The sequence below is a fragment of the Hemitrygon akajei genome, chromosome 10, assembly GCF_048418815.1.
Source record: "Hemitrygon akajei chromosome 10, sHemAka1.3, whole genome shotgun sequence".
Lineage (NCBI taxonomy): Eukaryota > Metazoa > Chordata > Chondrichthyes > Myliobatiformes > Dasyatidae > Hemitrygon > Hemitrygon akajei.
The window spans coordinates 128,518,616-128,541,262 of record NC_133133.1 but is presented as its reverse complement, the minus strand read 5'-3'; the positions used below and the strand labels follow the sequence as shown (position 1 = coordinate 128,541,262).

At 41.4% G+C, this 22,647-nt stretch overlaps 2 protein-coding genes across 13 annotated transcripts in view; one reads left to right on the top strand and one right to left on the bottom strand.

Moving 5' to 3' along the window:
- The window catches only part of nup205 (nucleoporin 205), a 131,179-nt gene extending 118,761 nt beyond the window's left edge, over positions 1-12,418 (bottom strand). Inside the window, exons 1-2 of the mRNA XM_073058947.1 lie at positions 12,187-12,418; positions 213-355 (exon numbers count right to left, since the gene is read on the bottom strand). Coding sequence (XP_072915048.1) covers positions 213-355; positions 12,187-12,217 — 174 coding nt within the window. The 5' untranslated portion in view covers positions 12,218-12,418. The remainder of the gene's footprint in view (positions 1-212; positions 356-12,186) is intronic.
- Positions 12,419-15,594: 3,176 nt separating this feature from the next.
- The window catches only part of cnot4b (CCR4-NOT transcription complex, subunit 4b), a 175,427-nt gene continuing 168,374 nt past the window's right edge, over positions 15,595-22,647 (top strand). For 8 of the 12 annotated variants that reach the window (XM_073058939.1, XM_073058937.1, XM_073058935.1 and 5 more), the window contains exon 1: positions 15,595-15,803. The gene's annotated coding sequence lies outside the window, so the exon portion shown is untranslated. The remainder of the gene's footprint in view (positions 15,804-22,647) is intronic. The other 4 variants (XM_073058946.1, XM_073058943.1, XM_073058945.1 and 1 more) reach the window with 1 other exon arrangement.

Sequence of the window (22,647 nt, the reverse complement as noted above, 5' to 3'; positions counted from 1 at the left end):
AAAACATGTTAAGTTCATCTCCAAGGCAACATTTGAAGCAAGAACTAATTTTATTTACATTTGATCTTTTGCTGTCTTCAGCTTAGTTTGTTTCAGTAGACATGATCACTCTAGACCTTCATAATTCCTGTTTCCTTTTCATAGCCAATTAATTAACTATTGATCAGTGTGTCTTCATTAGCTGAAATTATTAGTAAGACAGAAGAACTTACAGGATTCTTGAAAAGGGAAATGAAGTCTGGTTTATGTTTTTTGAGAGTAAGATCCAACAGATGAACAGCTTCTGGCTGATGCCTCCAGATCACACTCTCCACTGTCTGCCAGATGTCTTTGTATGGGCCCCACAAGCCGGCAGCTGTAACAAACAAGAGGCAAGGAATTAGTTGGTTAAAGAACACAGAGAGTACTTCATGCAGCCCTCTTTCAGAAACTGCATGATATAAAGGAAGAGGTGAGCTTCATTAAATGAAAATGAACAGTATAGGTATTATATTCATTAAACTTGACGACACTGGAACTTCAAAAGCAGAACATTTTCTTCGTTAACTGTAATGAGATCTTGACTCATTACCATATCATCAAGTTCGCCGATGACACGACCGTGGTGGGTCTCATCAGCAAGAACAACAAGTCAGCTTACAGAGAGGAGGTGCAGCGGCTAATGGACTGGTGCAGAACCAACAACCTATCTCTTAATGTGAACAAAACAAAAGAGATGGTTGTTGACTTCAGGAGGGCACAGAGCGACCACTCCTCGCTGAACATTGATGGCTCCTCGGTAGAGATCGTAAAGAGCACCAAATTTCTTGGTGTTCACCTGACGGAGAATCTCACCTGGTCCCTTAACACCAGCTCCATAGCAAAGAAAGCCCAGCAGCGTCTCTACTTTTTGCGAAGACTGAGGAAAGTCCATCTCCCACCCCCCCATCCTCATCACATTCTACAAGGGTTGTATTGAGAGCGTCCTGAGCAGCTGCATCACTGCCTGGTTCGGAAATTGCACCATCTCGGATTGCAAGACCCTGCAGCGGATGATGAGGTCAGCTGAGAAGATCATCGGGGTCTCTATTCCCACCATCACGGACATTTATACTACACGCTGCATCCGCAAATGAAACAGCATTATGAAGGACCCCATGCACCCCTCATACAATCTCTTCTCCCTCCTGTCGTCTGAGAAAAGGCTCTGAAGCATTCGGGATCTCACGACCAGACTATATAACAGTTTCTTCCCCCAAGCTATCAGACTCCTCAATACCCGAAGCCTGGACTGACACCTTACCCTACTGTCCTGTTCATTATTTATTGTAATGCCTGCACTGTTTTTGTGCACTTTATGCAGTCCAGTGTAGGTCTGTAGTCTAGTATAGCTTTCTCTGTGTTTTTTTTTATTATGTAGTTCAATCTAGTTTTTTGTACTGTGTCATGTAAACCATGGTCCTGAAAAACGTTGTCTCATTTTTACTATGCACTGTACCAGCAGTTATGGTCGAAATGACAATAAAAGTTGACTTGACTTGAATTAAAAGTTGCATCTCATGAAACTCAATAGATTTTCCTTATTTAAGACAAGCCTTCGGAAGAAAATAGAGAACAGAAACACAAACTACATGTATGTTGGTATCTAGGGAAATTTGGGTCCAATTTTCATGAATCACAAGATATCAAAAAGCAGACAGCAAGCAATAAGGAACATAAAAGAAACATTAGCCCTTTATCAGAAGGTATGGGAGCAAGGAAGTCTTGGTGTTTCCGTGAAATCACATCTTCGAGACTTTCCTGAACAGGGTTGCACTCATCTGAGAGGGAATTCAAGTTTTATGAGATTGATCCCCGTCATAAAAGAGAATAAATTGAATCGAATGGAATGAGCGCAGCTGCTGAATTGTAGACAATCACATCAAACGTGAGTTTTGTCGAAAGTCTCAGGAGTTGCTGAAAAGCTTCTAGCTATAAATTTAGAGCATAGTCTTAAAATAAGGAATTAAGATTTTGAAACTGGTATAAGAAAATGTTATTCAATTTTGATGGGCTGAGGAAACAGTACAGCACAAGAAATAGGCCCTTTGGCCGGCCATGTCTACCCCAACCATGTACCCAATCTAAACTAAGATCCGCTGCCTACATGTGGCCCCTGTCCCTAGCGTCTGACACTTCCACCTAGGAATAATGATTTTCTCTATTGTTACGACCTCAGCCCCCTCCTTTGTGAGAATCGCAAGAGCCCTAGTCAAGTGGGGGTCAACTGACCCAAGAGGGGGAGAGACGTGCTGAATAAACACAGGAAATGGGAGAGAGAGAGAGGGAGACGTGCGGAAGACCACGTTCTCCCGAGAAGCAGAATAAAGTGACTCTGACTATTGTCTCATGAAGACCACGTGTAAAGCCCTAGGGCAACGTGGGCTGGGTGATGGGGGAAAGATTGCCTCACCCCCCACTCTGATTGACATCTACAACCCTGCCAGTCCAGATAAAAAGGTGGGCTGCTGAGGCGGGGCCTCAGACGCACCAGAAGACACGCTAGAAATCCTGCGACAGCGTTTTGATAGCGACAGCCGGTGGTGGGGTTCGTGTGCGTCTTTTCCTTGCCTGGGATTGGCGACCTCACCACGGAAGAACGGCCTAGCTACAGGGGAGGCCACAGATGAGAGTCCATTCCCCAATGAGACTTCCAACGAACTCCTACAGGTTGGAAAACCTGTCGGGTAAATGTTTCATTCAATCTCTCTCTTTCTAACAAAAGTGCACCAACGCGACACCACAACAGACAGCAGCTGGTGGAACTGCAGTGACCGCAAAAGACTTTTAGATATCCAGCAAACAATATATATCTACATTACCCCTAGACAACGATAGAGCTTATTTCTGATTATTACTATACCTGTGCTTTAGATTGAGTTGTGACGACGTATATGATCTGAATGTTTTGTATTAACCATACGTTTGTGCCCCTTTATAAATAAAAACGTTTGAAAATAGTAGCACCAGGCTTCAGTGGACCTATCTATCTTTGCTGGTAAGTCACCCGGTTACTGAGGAATGTAACACTATCAACACTACCTATACTCCAAAATACTTCTTTCAGATCAACTCCAAAAACAAAAAGCAATTCAAGTTTGTCCAAACTCTCTTAAAAGCAAATGCACTCAAGAAGGCAACATCCAAAGATCTTCAGGTTCAAGAACTACCTCCTTTCAACCAATCATTTCTTGAACCAACTTGTATAACTCTAATCAATGGAGTTACCAGCACTCTGACCACTTAGCAGAAAAATTTACTTTTTTTGTTCCACTTGCAGTTTCTTGTAAAAATTGTTCATAATTTATGCATTTCTTGTGAATGTAACGTGATGATGTCGTGTGCATCAACAAAGTTCTTCATTGCAGTTGTGCATACATATACTTGTACATTTCACAATAAACTCAACCTAGACTCCAATCCAGGCAACAAACTTGTGAACTTTATGAGTAATTCTCCAAAGCCTGCACAGCCCCCTTATACTGCGGTGACCGAACATCACACAATATATCCAATATGGCCTAACCAAATGTTCACGCAACTGCAACATGACTTGCCAACATTTACGCTCAATGGCCTGACCAACAAAATTAAGCAGACCATACACTTCCTTCATCAAGCTCTCTGCCTGCGTTGTTGCCACTTTCAGGAGACTACTGATTCCAGGATCCTTCCGTACATCAATGCTCTTAAAGCCCTGCCATTTACTCTTACATTTCATCTCCCAAATACATCACCCCACAAACATCCAGATTAAAGACCATCTGCCATTTAAATGTCTAAATCTCTAAGTGAGCTATATCCTGCTGAATCCTTTCACAACCTTCCCCACAACCCACACGTCACCAAATTGTGTGTTGTGTGCAAAATTACTGATCACACATTTTCATCCCGATCATTTATAAGTATTACAACCATCAGAAGTCCCAGCACTGATCGCCATGAAACACCATTGGTTACAAAACTCACAAGAAAAATGCCCCATAACTAAATCAATTCTTTGTTCAATTTTCCAATTCACCGTGACAACTGACAACATATGTCAGTGATAAGAAACCTGATTCTTATTCTGGAATTACAAATTTCATTTGCAAGCTTTTGGAGAGCATTAAATAGAATAGTAAATCAAAGGACGAGCAAGATTTTTCCAATATTTACCCCTGGATCAAATTATTGACTGTCCTTGAAGCTGTTTCACTCAACAGAGATCTAACAGCACAAAAATAGGCCATCTTGGTCCTTCTAGTCTTTACAACATAATCATGTGGGATCTTGTTAAATGCTTTTACTATAGTTCATGAAGACACCATCCATTCAATCAAATTTGAGAGACAGGACCTCCCCTGCACAAATCCATGCTTATTATACCTAACAAGTCAATGCTTTTCCAAACGTGAGCATATCCACCCCCGAAGAAGCTTCTCCAGTAATTTTCTCCCACTGAAAAAAGGCTCACCCAGCCTACAATTTCCTAGTTTGCTCCTGTCACATTTCTTCAAAAAAAGTGATGTCACCTGTTGCTAAAAAGAATAAAAAGATCTGTCAAGGCCGCAGAAATCTCCTTCTTCCTTTGCCTTACTTGGTAATCTTGGAAATCAGGCCATGGGGACTTACCCATCTTAATAAGCAAGATTTAATACTAATATTAAAGAACTCCTGGACTATAAAGGAATCATTGAATATGTAGTAATGAAAAGCAGTTAATGAAGATCTCCCATGATATATTAATTTACCTACTCTGAACTCGTGAAACACCTGGGTTACTTCTTGTAGGATATAAAATAAATAAAAGCATTTTGAATAATCAAAATCCTACTTATTCTTTTGTGACATTTGCACTATGTTTTTGAAATGAGCAAACACAATATCACTGAAAAGAACATATACAAAGGATAGAATTATCGCAATTTATAATTGGTGTAACAAAAACACTGAGCTGCGGGAAGAAAGATAACAATGTTATTTGAGAAGGTATTTAATTGCAACATGCGAAACTGATACCATGTTTAACAAATTTCTGCACAACTTACACCTTGTGCCTCTGGTTACTGCTTTTAAACATAGACCAGATGAAAGGAACATCCCTGCATTCCTAAATCACAGGTTCCCATACTTTTTTTAAAAAAACACCATGGTAGGGCAAACAGTTCCACATTCAGTTGGCATAATCTCAGATGGTAACAACACAGCCTACAGGAGTGAGATAGTCGAACGATCCCACAACCATACACTCAACATTGGCAAGACCAAAGAACTGATTGTAAACTTCAGGAAGAAGTTGGGAGAACACACGCCAGTTCTCATCAGCAGTGGAAAGTGTGAGCAATTTCAAGTTCCTGGGCATTAACATCTTAGAGGACCTATCCTAGGCCCTACGAATTGATGCAATAACGAAGAAGGCATGTCAGTGGATATACTTGATTAGGAGCTTGAGGAGACTTGGTATGTCACCAAAACTCTAGCAAATTTCTACAGATGAATACACAGGGTTGTAGATTTGCTAAGTCCATTATGGGCACAAGCCACTCCACCAGCAAGGACATCATTAAAAGGCTCTGCCTCAAGAAGGTGGCATTCATCATTAAGGACCCTCACCATCCAGGACTTCCCCTTTTCACACTACTACCATCAGGGATGGGATAATGAAGGCACACACTCAACATTTTAGGAATAGCTTCTTCCTTTCCACCATCAAATGTCTGAATGGTCCATGAACATTCCCTCACTATTTGGTTCTCTGTTTGCACTTTTTATATTTGTTATTGCAATTTAAAGCAACCTTTTATGCATTGCAATGTACTGCTGCTGCACAATAACAAATTTCACAACATATGTCAGTGATAAGAAACCTGATTCTTATTCTGGAATTACAAATTTCATTTGCAAGCTTTTGGAGAGCATTAAATAGAATAGTAAATCAAAGGACAAACAAGATTTTTCCAATATTTACCCCTGGATCAAATTCTTGACTGTCCTTGAAGCTGTTTCACTCAACAGAGATTTAACCATGTAACAATTACAGCACGAAAATAGGCCATCTTGGCCCTTCTAGTCCGTGCCGAACGCTTACTCTCACCTAGTCCCATTGACCTGCACGCAGCCCATAACCCTCCATTCCTTTCCCGTCCATATACCTATTCAATTTTACTTTAAATGACAATACCGAACCTGCCTCTACCACTTCTACTGGAAGCTCGTTCCACACAGCTACCACTCTCTAAGTAAAGAAATTCCCCCTCGTGTTACCCTTAAACTTTTGCCCCCTAACTCTCAACTCATGTCCTCTTGTTTGAATCTCCCCTACTCTCAATGGAAAAAGCCTATCCACGTCAACTCTATCTATCCCCCTCATAATTTTAAATACCTCTATCAAGTCCCCCCTCAACCTTCTACGCTCCAAAGAATAAAGACCTAACTTGTTCAATCTTTCCCTGTAACTTAGGTGCTGAAACCCAAGTAACATTTGAGTAAATCTTCTCTGTACTCTCTCTATTTTGTTGACATCTTTCCTATAATTCGGTGACCAGAACTGTACACAATACTCCAAATTCGGCCTTACCAATGCCTTGTACAATTTTAACATTACATCCCAACTCCTATACTCAATGCTCTGATTTATAGAGGCCAACATACCAAAAGCTTTCTTCACCACCCTATCCACATGAGATTCCACCTTCACGGAACTATGCACCATTATTCCTAGATCACTCTGTTCTACTGCATTCTTCAACGCCCTACCATTTATTTGGATTATTCCTACCAAAATGTAGCACCTCACACTTATCAGCATTAAACTCCATCTGCCATCGCTCAGCCCACTTCTAACTGGCCTAAATCTCTCTGTAAACTTTGAAAGTCTACTTCATTATCCACAACGCCACCTACCTTAGTATCATCTGCATACTTACTAATACAATTTACCACCCCGTCATCCAGATCATTAATGTAAATGACAAACAACATTGGACCCAGTACAGATCCCTGAGGCACACCACTAGTCACTGGCCTCCAACCTGACAAACAGTTATCCACCACTACTCTCTGGCATCTCCCATCCAGCCACTGTTGAATCCATTTTACTACTTCAATATTAATACCTAACGATTGAAACTTCCTAACTAATCTTCTGTGCGGAACCTTGTCAAAGGCCTTACTGAAGTCCATATAGACAACATCCACTGCTTTACCCTCGTCAACTTTCCTCGTAACCTCTTCAAAAAATTCAATAAGATTTGTCAAACATGACCTTCCACGCACAAATCCATGTTGACTGTTCCTAATCAGACTCTGTCTATCCAGATAATTATATATACCATCTCTAAGAATACTTTCCATTAATTTACCCACCACTGACGTCAAACTGACAGGCCTATAATTGCTAGGTTTACTCTTAGAACCCTTTTTAAACAATGGAACCACGAGCAATACGCTAATCCTCCGGCACCATCCCCGTTTCTAATGACATTTGAAATATTTCTGTCAGAGTCCCTGCTATTTCTACACTAACCTCCCTCAAGGTCCTAGGGAATATCCTGTCAGGACCCAGAGATTTATCCACTTTTATATTCCTTAAAAGCACCAGTACTTCCTCCTCTTTAATCGTCATAGTTTCCATAACTTCCCTACTCATTTCCCTTACCTTACACAATTCAATATCCTTCTCCTTAGTGAATACCAAAGAAAAGAAATTGTTCAAAATCTCCCCTATCTCTTTCGACTCCACACATAGCTGTCCACTCTTATTCTCTCAGGGACCAATTTTATCCCTCACTATCCTTTTGCTATAAATCCTTCGCATTTATTTTCACCTTTCTTGCCAGAGCAACCTCATATCTTCTTTTAGCTTTTCTGATTTCTTTCTTAAAATTCTTCTTACATTCTTTATATTCGTCGAGCTCCTCATTTACTCAATTTACTAACATGCAAGTGGTGTATGCAGGCAGCTGATGGAAGCACCCAAACAAAACAGACATGCTCCTCAACTTGGGCACAAAGAAAATGATAGTGAAATATCATTTACTTTGTCATATTTGAGAAATTGCTGCTTGATCTTTGTAAGAACAATTATTTTTAGTTTCCATGGATCAGAGAGAGCTCTAGCAGATGAGTCCAGAAATAGGAATTGTAAGAAAATCAGTCCCTTTTCCAGTGTTTCCAACTTTTTTTAAGTTCAAAGTTGAAAGTAAACTTACATATATTGCACCATATACTACCCTGTGTTTCATTTTCTTGTGGACATTCACAATAGAACAAAGAAATACAACAGAATCAATGAAAACTACAAACGTACAACAAAGACTGACAAGAACCAATGTGCAAAAGAAAACAAACTGCAAATACAAAAAAAACAAACAGCACTACATTATCGGGTATTCTGAATCAGCATCTAGAACCCTTTAATTGCTCTGTTCGGTTTTTGGGGCGAGACAGATTTATGTCTGGGTCCGACCAAATGCCAAATACTATCCTTTGCCTCTCTCCTGGCTAGACGCTTGATCCTCCTTAGATGGAGAGATGTTGCCCCGCCCACTCATGCGCAATGGCTTAACGACATTATGGCCTGCTTGGACCTCGAAAAAATTCATTATTCAGTTCTTAATTCGGATCTAAAGTTCCATAAGGTCTGGGGACCTTTTATCGAGTACTTTCATAACCTTCCTCTTGACTAGGGTTTTTCTTTTTTTTTTCTTCTTTTCGGTCCCTTGCTTTCAGCTCCCTTTTTTTTCTGGTAGTAGGCATTATTATCCTCTGTTGCTAAGTGTATTCACAGTCTGGGAGTTTGACTGTCCTGACCTATACTCTTTATATTGTGTTGTGGTCGGTCTGGAGTTGTTGTTTTTGTTTCTTGTGTTGTGGGGCTTGGGGAGGACACTAAGCATACTTGTCTTTAATTTAGGTGCTTTTTTGTTAAATTCTCTTCCTTTGTAGCATATTGTTATTGTATGCTTAATTTTGCACTGTATTAATGCTCCTCATTGGGATTTGGGGTTTTTAATTTGTAAAATGTTTTGAAAAACTAATAAAAATTTTTTTTAAAAAAACAAAAAACAGTAATAATAGTAAATAAATAATACTGAGAACATGATTTGTAGACCCCTTGAAAGTGAGTCTATAGACAGTGGAATCAGTTCAGTGTTGGGGTGAGTGAAGTTATCCAAACTGGTTCAGGACCCTGAAGGGTAACAACTGTCCTTGAACCTGGTAATGTGGTATCTAAGACTTCCAAACTCCTTCCTGATGGCAGCAGTGAGAAGAGAGCTTGACCTAGATCATGGTGGAGTTTAAGTACATTTATCCAAGCCACACATATTTAGTTTGAGTGCAGTTGGTGTGCGTTATCTAACAGACTCACAAGCTGACTGAACACATTTTTGCGCAAGGATTTACTCTATTATGGCTGCAAAGTTGTTGGTGAAATCCAATTGCACTGTTTCAACATGTCTTATTTTATGAAAAGCAGCATATATGAAATGTCAAAATTATGCTGTCATACTCTTATATGGAAAAGGATGCAGAAGATGTACATAGGTAATATCCAACCTCCTGCAGAATTGTCTAATATTAAGATTCAATCTTTCCTCAGATAACGCAGGGTTACAGGATGCCCACAGAAACATTACCAATTCTAATGAAAGATAGTGCTTGAAATGTCAACACTTTGCCATTTTTACGGATGTTGTCTAAATTGCTGTTTCCAGTACTAGCTCAGACACAAAATTTGTCACATTGTAATTACAAATGCCTGACACTTGAAAGGTCACAGATAAAAATTGTTAAAACCCACAGATGACTTGACATCCTCAACATTTTGTACTCAGTGAAGCAAACACCACCTCTTTGGAATCAAGGCACACCTACACAGGTAATTTCCACTAAAAAAAAGCAAACCTATTGTATGGACCACAAATTTCAGATTGTGACAAGATCAGCCCCACAATTCCTTCAGGTTGATGATTGTGCTTCATAAATTTAAGAGCTGAAATACAAAGTATAAATTTTAATAAAAGAAATACCTTTCTGCTTAAATAAGCACTGCTCCTAAAAGTCATTGGGTAAATATATTGTGGATAATTGTCTCAGGTACACACCTCCTGTGCTTGATTCTGTTCATCACCCCAACATCCTGCACACACCTCCCCTTCGCTCTTGACATTTCACATGTCCTGATTTCTACATTTACCTCTGTGGATTTCATGCAATCGCTCCCCAATGAACTAAAACTATTTTCCCTACACTATATCCCTTCTACCTGTCTGCTCTCAGCTATCAGCTCTCCCTTCTCTCTCCAACCCAAATAAACTTCACAAACCTCCTCTCTATCCGCATCACTTCTCGATGACCTCTTCTATCCTTTCCATTCTGGCCACCCAGTCTCAATTCCCTCTCCTCAGCCCAGCACCACCATTTTTTTTTAACATTTCATCCTCATGAGCTCCCTGTGCCTCATCCAACTCTTCCTCCAGCCTCCCACTGACCTATACCCATAGACCCTCCCTGGATCACTATCCCTTCTCTGCCTCTCTCACTTTATCCCTCCATCCAAAGACCACTTTTCTCTCCGCTCCCACCACCCCCACATCACAAGCCTATCCTCAAATACCACATTATGGCCTGTGCCATCTTCTTCAGCACATACTCTATGCACTCCACTCTCATTCCATCCTCTTCTGCCTGTTCTGTATCTCCAACCTCACATAATCCCTCAAATCAGTATATTAGCCCTTCTCTGTTTATTCTTAGCCTCCTCTCACTGCAGACTCAGTTCACCCCATCTCCTCCATCTCATGCCCCCTCACCCAGTAGATTCCACTTCTTGCTCCAACATTCCTTTCTCCCCAACATTTGCCCTAATCCTGTTGCACAACACAGCTCCCCCAATTGTCACTAACCCTTCTCTGTCATCAGGGTGGAGGTACAGAAGGTTAAAGACCCAAACTCAAATATTCAGAAGCTCCCTCCCTTATGTTACCAAATTTCTGAACAGCGCATGAAAACTACCTCATTAGTCTTTTCTCTCATGCTCAATTTATTTCGTAATCTGCAGTGATTTCATGTCTGTGCCACAAAACAAATTTTACGCCATGTGAAATAGCGATAATAAACCTGATTCTGATCCACCCCACCTCCAACAGTCACCCTACCAGTTGTGATCTAACTGCTCCCCTTTGCAGAGTAATCCATTCTCCTCCTTCTCCATATCACCAACCTGTTCTGCTGATATCCTGCCCATCCTCAATCCCCACGGCGTTCATACACCCGTCCCTCCCTTGCTCTTGAGCACCACTAACCCCTGCCTCAGCTCCCCGTCATCCTGTGCTCATTCCTTCCTTCCTCCTACTCCTCATATTTCAATAACTTTACAGTTTAAACACCATTCATGCTCTACCTAACTCACCTATTGACCCTGACATTCTCTCCATTTGATACCTCCCCTAAATCACCTTCTTTCATCCTATCACCTTGTCCATCCTTTATCGCCCTTCACTGCCCCCAACTTCTCTCACTCTGCTCCTTCTCCTTCCACTCCGTCACCTCCCCTTCCACCCTCCCCCTCCTAATACCGCACTCCCCTCTCTCCATCACCAACTCTTCTCCCTCTCATCCTCAGCACCTTCCCCTCTGCTCTCCCAGCTCTCCCCCTCCCCCCCCTCCACCTTCTTCCCACGCCCTCCCACTACTCTCTCCTTCACCCTCCTTCCATCTCCGGCACTTACCCCTCTACACTTCTCTTCTCCACCCATCCACCGGACCCACAAAAATCTATACCTATCACCTTCCCTTCCTATGCTCTCTACCACTCTCTCATTTCACCTCCTATCCCCATCACCTTCCGCTCCCTTACCTATACCCAACTGTCCCGGCATCTTACTCACCCCTACTCTCTCCTTACCCTTCAATCCCATCACTTTCCCTTTCTCTCTATCCCCAGCACTTTCCTCGCCACTAACCTCTTCTTTCTCTCCACTAAACATCAGGACCTCACAGACTGGTGCTGAGGCGGGCTCGTGGTACCCGGGTGTTTGATTCTTGGGGTTGGGGTGGGTTGTTGAACACCTGCTGCCGACAGTCATCTTATCATGGGTTCACCACCACACCGTCCGCGAGTGTATCAAGCCGATAGCCGGCTAGAACAGCCCCTTCCCCAGTTCCCGCACCGGCCTCACTGACCTGAATTTACCGCCATAGTTGCGGCCGCCATCTTTTGCAAAGAAACCGGAACAAAAAAACACTGGCCCTACGCGGCCAAAGCACACAACCGCCTCAGCACGGAGACATCAGGCAGCATCCACACCCGCCGATGGTACTTCCGTCTCCTAACTACTGCTCATCAGCCGTCCGGCCGTTGATGGAACGAGACCGAAGAGCAACAAAACGAAAAGCAACTGCATGAACTCCGCCCTTGAACTACAACTCCCAGGATGCCCAGCAACCAGAACCGGAGGTTATGCAATTCAGCGAATGCATACTACATTCCCCAGCGTGCCTTGCCTGGAAACGGCCCTGCGCACATGGTTCACACCTTTGCCCGCTGCCCCGAACCCATTTCAGCTGTAACTTTGTACTTTTTGTCTTTAAAACATGAATAAAAGGTAGTTTTTAAATTGAGCAAACATAGAAGAAATATATACATGAGCTGACCATTTGAACTGAAGACATGAGAGCCACCCATATGTCTAGGAAAATTTGCTCAGCACCTCACCGAGATCCTGGTTGGTCCTCCTTCCCCAACTAATCTCCCTATACCCTGTCTGGTCAAAAACCTGCTCACTATAGCCACTACTATACGGCTGTATATTCACTGCCCGATGGGTGAGAGCTGAAATACTTAAAGCCCTATGAATGCAGGTCTCTGATCTCAATCTTAAGTCAACACCAGACTTACAGTTCCAGATTTTCAGCCCAGTGAAGCAGTCTTGCATGCTGTCAATCTCTTTGAATCTTAAATGCTTCAATGTGATCCCTCTAACTTGCAAATTGCAGGCCAATCTTGCTCACTTACAACAGTGCACACTTGTGGCAGAAATCAGCTGGTGAATCTCCACAATACCACTTAGGAAAATAAAAGCGCACAAACTACTGCAAATCGGTTCCTGACAAATCACAATAAAATGCATAATTCGTTAATACTGCTATTCATGCACTAGATATTGACTTCTGACATTATTTTTCCCTTATAGTTATCTGCAGTTGACCTTTGCTCTGCTCTTTCCTATATAAACACATTCAACATTTACCAGGTTATCTCCGTTTAGTGAATATTCCAGTTTGCTAAGCTCAGATCTGGTATCTTTTTTTTCTGTTCTTAGATTAGGCCCAGCTGCTATTTGTTGTCCTATCAATGTGTATGCCTACACCCTTTCACAGATTTTTCACATATTCCCCACTTCCACTTGAATTTTGACTTCAGAAAACTTAGATGCCTTATCTTAGATGTTCATCTTTAAATCAAAATTGCACAGGATCAGAAAATCTTGCAGAAGGTTGTAAACTCAGCCAGCTCCATTGTCAGCATCAAAGGCAGCATCCATCATGAAGGACACAATCACCAAGACGTGCCCTCTTCTCATTACCACCATCAAGAAGGTACAGAAGCCAGAAGCTGCTCACTCATCATTTCAGGAACAGCCATCCAATTTCTGAAAGACAATGGATCCATGAACAACAGCTGCTATTGTTTCCTTTCTTTTTGCACCACTCATTTAATTTAATTAGTTTATGTCTACTTAGTTGTAGCTTTTATTGTTATTGCATATTGCAATGTACTGCTGCTGCAAAACAACAAATTTCATGATGTATGCCAGGGACATTAAACCTGATTCTGAGTTAGCGGGAGAGACGTGTATTGACATGCATATTTAGATGAAGTTCTAATTCTAAGCTCTTCTTCAAGAATCGTCATCCTGTCATGGTGGAGAGGCTTGTGAGTTCCCAAGACCCCGAGAGCAATGCCCTCGGGAGTTTTTGCTCAGCTCCTGGGAAGGTCGTTCATGGTGGTAAAGTCAAGGTCGAAGTTCCAGATAAACAGCCATCCAATCAAAACCTCAACAGTGGAGCTGGTGGAAGATGATGACACATCACAACAGCAGTGAGGGTGGGAGATGTCTGCAGTAGCGGTCCCCAGTCATCTTGCATTCCATGCCGCTGGACACTGACTCTGAACCATCAAGGATAGTGGGGTGGCTGCCCATGCATCTGCCTCCCCACGTTAAACAGTCACACACCGACAGTTTCCACCCCTAACATTCAGGATTTGTGAGTCCTGGATCAGCCTCTATAGCTACCTGAGGACCCAGCAATAGCCAATCACTTAGGAGGACATCATATTCAACTCAATTCGACACTACTGTACTACAAATTCTAAACTGGCTAGGGTCCAGAAAAGTTTCCCAAGAACCTAAACCAGAACAGGGGGGTTTGTGTTAAAAGCAGAGACTGGATAGGTTAGGACTGTTTTCCTTGAAGCAATGCTGGCTGATTCATGACCTGTATTCAAAATCATGAGTGGTCACTGTCTTTTACCCAGGGTCGAAAGGTATAAAAATAGAGGGCATAGGCTTAAGGTGAGAAGGGATTACATTCATGTATTACATCTTAGGAATGTGGGATGAAACCAGATCACCCAGAGGAAAGCCACATGGTCACAGGGAGAATGTACAAACTCCTTACAGACGGTGCTGGAATTGAACTACAATCTCCTATGACCCCGAGTGTAACAGCGTCTGCTAATCGCTTTGCTGCCAAGGTGCCCCATAATGAGGACGTGAAAGGCAAGTATTTCCACCCAGAGGATGATGGGTAAATGTAATAAACTGCTGGAGTAGGTGATGGGCCATTTAAAATATATATGGGCAAATACGGTTTCAGGAAAAGCTTGAGGGATATCATGTGACATTGACTAATTACTATCTTTTGTGATGGCGATAATGTCAGATGAAAGCCAAAATGAGTTTTCCACTTAACACATTTGACGGAAAAGAATTGCAATTTCTTGTCATTAACCCTCGCATGCTGCACCTTGCCACCGATGTGAATGGGGATGTTCCTAGAACGAATTCCTCTTATTCGCTACATAATTACCCTCACGTATCGCAACTTGATGTGGTCAGACTGACGAGCTCTGATCCGAACCCTGAGTTTCGTAACAGTTAAATCAGTTAGGCTTTAACTGTTTGGGATGCAAGTCCTGATATTTTTTCTCTCGTCTGTGGTACTTTTCAAATCGTTCACTCATGCATCTTCGACCTCAGCTGCCAACTCTCTTTGCACCCTGGATTACAAGTCATTAGGTCCAGCTACTAACGCCATTAGCTTTCTTATCTCTTTCTCTTAAATCCCTGCCTTTCATTCCATTCTGGTTCCCAGAACAGAGCAAAACCCGTATCTTTCAAAAGAGGAGCCGCGTCCCGGGAGCCTCTGGGAAATGTATGCTATCATCGCCCACTTCCCCCTAACAGATTAATGCGGAAGGAACGGTGAACTACAACTACCAGCAGGTAGCGCACAGCAGCCGTGGGGGCCGAAGGAGAAGGGTAACGGTTGCAGGTGCGGCGGTGGGCGCATGCGTGGCCGCGTTCGTGCGCAGACTCGGCGAAGGGGATTCCTAGGGAGAGAGAGAAAAAAATGGTGGCTGGCGTGTAAATGAGAGCAGCGCTGTGAAGAGAGACGGATATATAATTATATATAATATCGTCTAGAGGGAACCGGCCCTGTAATTACTCCCCGTCAGCACCAGGACAAGGACACGCAAGGAAGAGACCCGAGAAGCGCTCCTCTACGGTGAAAAGGTGAGTAGGGGAGCCTTTGAGAGGAGCAGGCTGAGAAGAGTTGCTGAGAGTCTGGCACCCGGTCACTGCTACCCGGAGGCTTCAGTCGCGCCTCCAGGCCGCGCAAGTACCAGGCGCTAGCCGGCGTTCAGTTAGACAGCCGGCCTTTAATCGGTCCGAAAGGAGGACCGACACCGGGAAAGGCCCGTCCTCTTCCCCCACTTTCATGGAGAGGAGGGAGTTGCAATTGTTCCTTGTGTTGAGTCGGTGCGATGGGAGGGATTACTGTTCCCTCTTTACTCATACATCCTGCTAGAAAAAGGCATCTCGCTGATTTTTTTTTTAGTAAAGCAAAGCAGAATATTATGTGATGCAACATGTATTTTTTAAAAGAAAACACCTAAGTTCATTCATCCGCTTTGAAGCTGGGCTGCGTCTTCGTGCAATATCGGGAAGTTCTAAGTTATGTTCTATTTTAGTGTACAAACACGTAACCGAGAGGTTAGTGCTGTGTTTTATTAAATTATTCTTTATTACTAACAGCTGAGTTTCATGAATTTAGTATTGGGAGAAATTGCAAGCAGTAGAGGCAAGGAAACAGGCTCCCTGATTAAGCTCCGTGGTATAGAAATTTGTGCGTTGGGTAGGAAGTTGGTGTTTCTCACTTATGTTCTTGGGCCATTTTTGGTTTGACAAAAGTTAACTATGTTTGTATTTCAAAAAAGCAAAATAAATTGCTTTAAAATATTCAAGCTAAAATCTTATATGAAGTGTAATTGTGTGGAAAAGTAAAGTGGATTATTGAAAATGAATAAAATATCCTTATCATAGAGAAAAATTTACTATGCTGATGTACATTTAAATAAGAGGGAAGTTATTATAGGCTTGTTTTTAACATCACTTTTGGATGAGAGGCTGGCATGGCATAACAGCCTGGTTGTCAAAGTAATGGATTTCCAGCTCAACTTTGGAGGGAAAATGTCTTTGCAGATAATATTTGCAAAAACACTTTTTAAAACCTATTTTAGCTTCCCTGTTTGGTGTTCTTGATTGGGCGCATCACCATTAACAAGCTTTCAGCTTGTTGGTAGAACTTTGAGGGAATAGTTGCTCACTAAAACTTGAACACTTAGTATTTAATGTTCAATTGTTCAATAACAGTTGGTAGGCTTGCAGTTAGCACAAGAAATCCTTCTGTGGTGCAGTTTGTATTTTCTCAGTTATCCCTGAAAGATTCACATCAAAGCAAAGATAGTTAATTTATTTTCAGGGGTACAGTTAATCAGGATGGTTATTGCGCAAATTTAATGCTGTGAGGATCAGTAAAATTTCTCCTAGATGGGTTGTGAGCTGTGCTTATTGATCTTTGAAAAGATGGATACAGTAGAAATAGTTTTCATTTTTAATTTTACCAAAGCATTTGTTTTTTGTCAGTGCTTCATTTACACAAGCTTCAATGGTGAGTGATTAGTGGCATATTGATATCTGTACCTGTGATTGCTTGAGCCAATTTTGACATGGAACAAACTATTGGGTCAGTCCAACAGTTCTCCATCTGGTTGTTTCTTGCTGAACTGATGCATTAGTTCTGTTTCTGGTGGATGTAAAAGGATGTATGTAAGATAGAAAAAAAATGAAGTATTCAAAATACAGAAGGGATCAGACAGTATCTGTGGTGAGAACTGAAGTAGCATTTCAGAAAAATGGCCTCCATCAAATAAACTGTAGTTTACCTTACCACAGTAACTTTGTGCCATGTTTGTTATGCTTGATGTATTGTTAAGTAGTGATGTCCTCATTGGAGGTGGTTATTGAGTAGATTGGCTGAACATTGGCAATAAGTGCTAATGTGGGCTGTTTTTATTATTTACGTGATCTGCACCATTGCTCTTGAAATTAATTTGTCATCTACACTTATGGCTGCGTTTTATAAATACGAAGACCATTGGATTTCAGTAGTTATTGCTTACTACTGATTTTGTGCACTTTATCCGTATGACAAAATGGCCCTTGGTACTGGTTTGGGAATGGAGGGAAGAATGTGGCTGGGAACCAGTTAAACTTGACGTGCTGTCAGAAGTATATTTAAAGGTTTTCATTCAGAGCATCATTGATTTTGGTTAGTATACTCTAGCTACATTTTCTACTGACACCCAAAATTGCAGAAAGAAAGTTTGTGAATTCTTATCCCAAGTGCAGGTTCCTGCCTTTCATAGCTGAAATGTTGATTTTTTTGGGGGGTGGAGGGGGGTGGTCAGTCACTATGTGCAAGTGTTGAAAATCTGCTGATGTTCAGAATACCTTTTGGACTGGACCATTTAAAGCAAAAATGTAATCAGTCTGTTAAAGAAGCAAGTAAACTTGTTTTTCCACATAAGTGATAAACATTTGCAAACTTTATAAGTTGTGCCAGATTTCCATGTGGAAAAAGCTATTAATCTCACCAGGGCTGAAGCAATTTCAACTTTCTAGCCAACCAGTTCTGAGACTGAAATTTTGTTGCTCTGCCATGATACTTAATTCACTGACCATCCTTCTTAACTGACTTTGAATAAAGTGCATCTGCAGTTATCTCACAGTGCCGACTATTTCTCTCTATTACCACCACCATCCTTATTGCATCCCTGATATGTGCACACACTTTATTCTAAGGCATTGACCAAGTGCTCATTTTTCCATGTGAGAATATGATCTATTAATGTGCCATTCAGCAGCTCAGGGTGACATTTTTAAGTTGGGACTAGGTGAAGGCTGCTGTATCAAGCTTTTGTTTTTTTTTTACACCATTTGAAGAGACCATAGATTGATTGCAACTTTGCAGCATTTTTGTCTTGTATTCAAACTCGCACAACAGGATTCAGATAGAGAATATCCCAGTCAGTATGGTTAGCAGCTTTTTTTGACATTTCTCTATGAAGAAGTTTGACTGTGTGAATGCGGCCCCTTGATTTAACAGTAGGCAATCTGGGGGAAGATCCAAATGAAGGTAGTACATGGGATTATTTTAGTTTGTCTCTTACTCCAACCACTTGCATAAAACAAAATTTGGATGTGCAAATTCAAACCCTGAGTTCCAAAAGAAATGGGGCCCCAGAAGCATAGGTGAGTTAATGTTTTGTTTAGTATATACAAACCATTCTCAGGGGTTTCAAAATCCAGGAGACAAGGATTAAAGTACTTGGAAAGATTTGGGTGGCGGGTAGGGTCGAGAAATAAGGAAAACCTTTAAGGTGATGGGTAGCATCCTGAATCTGTCTGAAATCTTGGTAGTTGCTGAGTACTTTGAGATGCGGCTTGCAATGCCACAGAACTCGTGCAGGAAGGTGGATTTTGTTTTTTATCCTTTGAATAGAGACAGTGTACTGAATGGTTGGCTCATATATCAAAGCTTCTGTTTCTAGAATTTAAGGGTCTCACCTGAAACCTCAACTGTTTATTCCTCTCCATGCATACTAACCTGTACCGCTGAGTTCCTCCAGCATTTTGTGTGTTGCTCAAGATTTACAGCATCTGCAGAATCTCTACTGTTTCTGATATTTAACTGGACATTAGTCAGATATTGGTAATATGAAAAGTAAATGCAAAGCTTGAGGATGAAGGAATTGGGGAACCATAGGCAGTCAATCACATAAATCATTGCAAAAAATGTTAATTTTACGAAGCAGTAACACAATTGTTAGAAAGTCTTAGTATGATGGTTTTATGGAAAGTAATTTGTTTAGCCCTTGTATCAGCTTTCTTTTCAGGATATTATTGGTAATAATAATAATTGCTAAAAGAGAGAAATTGTGCATGTTGGTTATTTGGTTATCTCATTGAACTGAAAGTATTGGATTGACCTGGATAGAAAATTAGTTAACTAAGCCAAAAGTGCAATCAATCAGGTTATTTTAAGGTTGCAAATATTAGGGTGTGCCTTTGCTCAGTGCTGAGACCACAACTACTTTGTCTATTTCTGACTTGAATGAAATAGTTCAATGTAATGTTCATTTGTTGATGGTGCAAAATGGGTGGAAAATAAATTAGGAAAAGCATATTGTATCTATGAAGCAGGGGTTCCCAACCTGAGGTCAATGGACCTCTTGCTTAAAGGTATTGGTCCATGGCATAAAAAAGTTTGGAAACCCCCTGCAATAAAAGGATATAAAAAATGTTGATTGGGAAAATGTATTCCTAACATAAATGTAAAAATAAGATATGGCTAAAACTAACATCATTAACACAAAACAAATGTGTACCATAGGCCTTTAAGCTCTTGTGTTCTTTAGTATTCTTTTAAATGATGGCAGATCTCTCACCTTGATGGTGTCTTACCAAACCCAAGAGATGGGTTCAGTAGCTTCATATCTTGATCCAGTGTGATCTCAAAATTAAAAAATTTAAGGTTCAGTTACCCATGTGAAGAAATTTCTAGGCACGGTCCTAATAGGTCTATTATTTACTGTAATTCTATGTTGACTTCCAGTGACTTTTGTTCAAGGCCAATCAGGACCCTTAAACTTCTGCTTTTTCACTTGCCCTTCCAAAAATAGTGTGCATTTTTCCTACAAAGTAGGTGACCTGCAATTTATTTTATATACTCAACCTGCTGTGTCTTTGCACTTTCACAGTCCATCTGTCCTGTGAAGTACTTCTGAATCATAGTTCACGCCTGCAACCCAGCTTTGTATCATCAGCAAACCTGGGGTTACACAATAATATAAAACTAAAGCACTAAGTGTGGACTTCAGGAAAGGGATGTTGAAGAGATCTTTGTTAGACAGTGCCTCAAGAAGGCAGTACAGTCGGCCCTCCTTATCCGCGGGGGGTTGGTTCCAGGACCCCTCACGGATACCAAAATTCACGTATGCTCAAGTCCCTTATTATTACCTTATCAATGTGGTGGATCTTAGAACGCAGCGGAACCCCAGATCTTATTTAACCTGTCTCAGAGCGGTGGACATTAGGACCCGGCGCCAGAGCTCTGAATGCACAGTGTTTCTGTTCACGAAAATAATCACGATCACGATTGAAAATAAAGTGGAAATAATAAAACGATCGGAAAGAGATGAAACGCCATTGGTTATTCGAAAAGTGTTAGGCTACGTTGGTCAACGATCAGAAAAATTTTAAAAGATAAAGTGAGAATGGCTCTGCTCTGATGAAAGCTATAATTATTACTAAGCAATGCAGTGGTTTAATTTTTGGGTTTTTGATCTTCCACATCAACCCAGCACGGTGAAGAGTGCACTAGGGAGCGATCTGTCCCGAGTCCCCAGAACTTCTGTTCCCGAGCCTGGTGCTGAAACATACGTTCTTAAGTGTTTTATATGCATAGAAAGGTAAATTGTATACTATATACTAAGACGAACGTTTGACTAACTGACGCTAAATAATACCGGATGTACCCGTTCCGAATTACTTAGTAAGAACTTCCGATTTTTTTCGATCCTGATCCACGATAACCCATGCGCATTACTTATAATACCTAATACAATGTATGTAAAATGGTTGTTATACTGTATTGTTTAGGGCAGGGGTGTCAAACTCATTTTAGGTCACGGGCCGGATTGAGCAAAATGCAGCTTCATGCAGGCCGGATCAGTCGGACGCGTGCGAACGCAGCTTTCGTTGCCTCCGTTTTTTCAGCCTGCTCTCATGTGTCTCAGTCTCTGCTATAACTACAAAGTGTTTCACTTTACAAATTCCGTTCCTTATGAAGAAGACTGCCGAATAAACACTAAAAACCCTGAAAACCTGGTACCTGAATAAACTCAGCATTAGCCATATCATACGCCATAGGCGCTTCAATTACTGGGGCCAGCTTTAATAGTAATTAGATATTATCTCGCGGGCCAAAGATAATTCCACCGCGGGCCCGATTTGGCCCATGGGCCTTGAGTTTGACATATATGGTTTAGGAAAAAGTCTAGGAAGTTTAGGAAAAAGTCTGTACATGCTCGAACAGCAAGTGCTGCAAGAGCACTTCCAGGTTTTCGTGATTTGCAGTTGGTTGAATTCACGCATGCGGAATCTGCGGTTAAGGAGGGCCGACTGTATTTCTCATTAAGGGCCCTCGCCATACAGGACATGCTCTCTTCTCATTGCCACCATCAGGGAGGAGGCATAGGAGCCAAAAAACACACTCAACGTTTCAGAAACAGCTTCTTCTCCTCCAGCATCCAATTTCTGAACTGCCTGTGAACCCATGAACACTACTTCACAATTTTGCTCTTATTTCCACATTTACATTTCTTACTGCAACCTGAAGTATTTTCTTATGTAATGTACTGCTGCTGCAAAACAGCCAATTTCATGATATATGTCAGTGCTAATTAATCTGATTCTGATTCAATACTCGAAAGTTATGAACATCTGGAGACTCAGCACCAATCGATGTGGCATCCACAAGTTATATATCTCAATCTAAAATCTGACTCATTGTCAGTGTATTGGCTATTGAGCAATCACCCAGACATGCCACTACATTGCCTCCAATATCATAACCTCCAATTTGGTATAATCTTTTCTGGGGCACCTTAAGGGCTTTCTGAAAATACAAATGCCGCATATTATTTAGTTTGCTCTTGTCTATACTGCTTGCTACAAAAGCTAGGTACAGATTGTCAAATGTGATTTCTGACTTGGCCAAATCCTATCCTCCTTTCAAAATGCCTTTTTGTCACTTAATTGATTTATGCATTTCTTTAATAATCTAACTCTGGTAACTTGTAGCTGTGTCCCTGATACCTTTTAATTCCCACTATCTGAATCATTCTTGAATATTCCCTCCTCCTCTTTAAATATGATGCTACATTTGTATTTTAGAGTGTAACAACCAAAACATCCACTATCTCCATTGTCATTTCCTCAAACCCCATCAAGT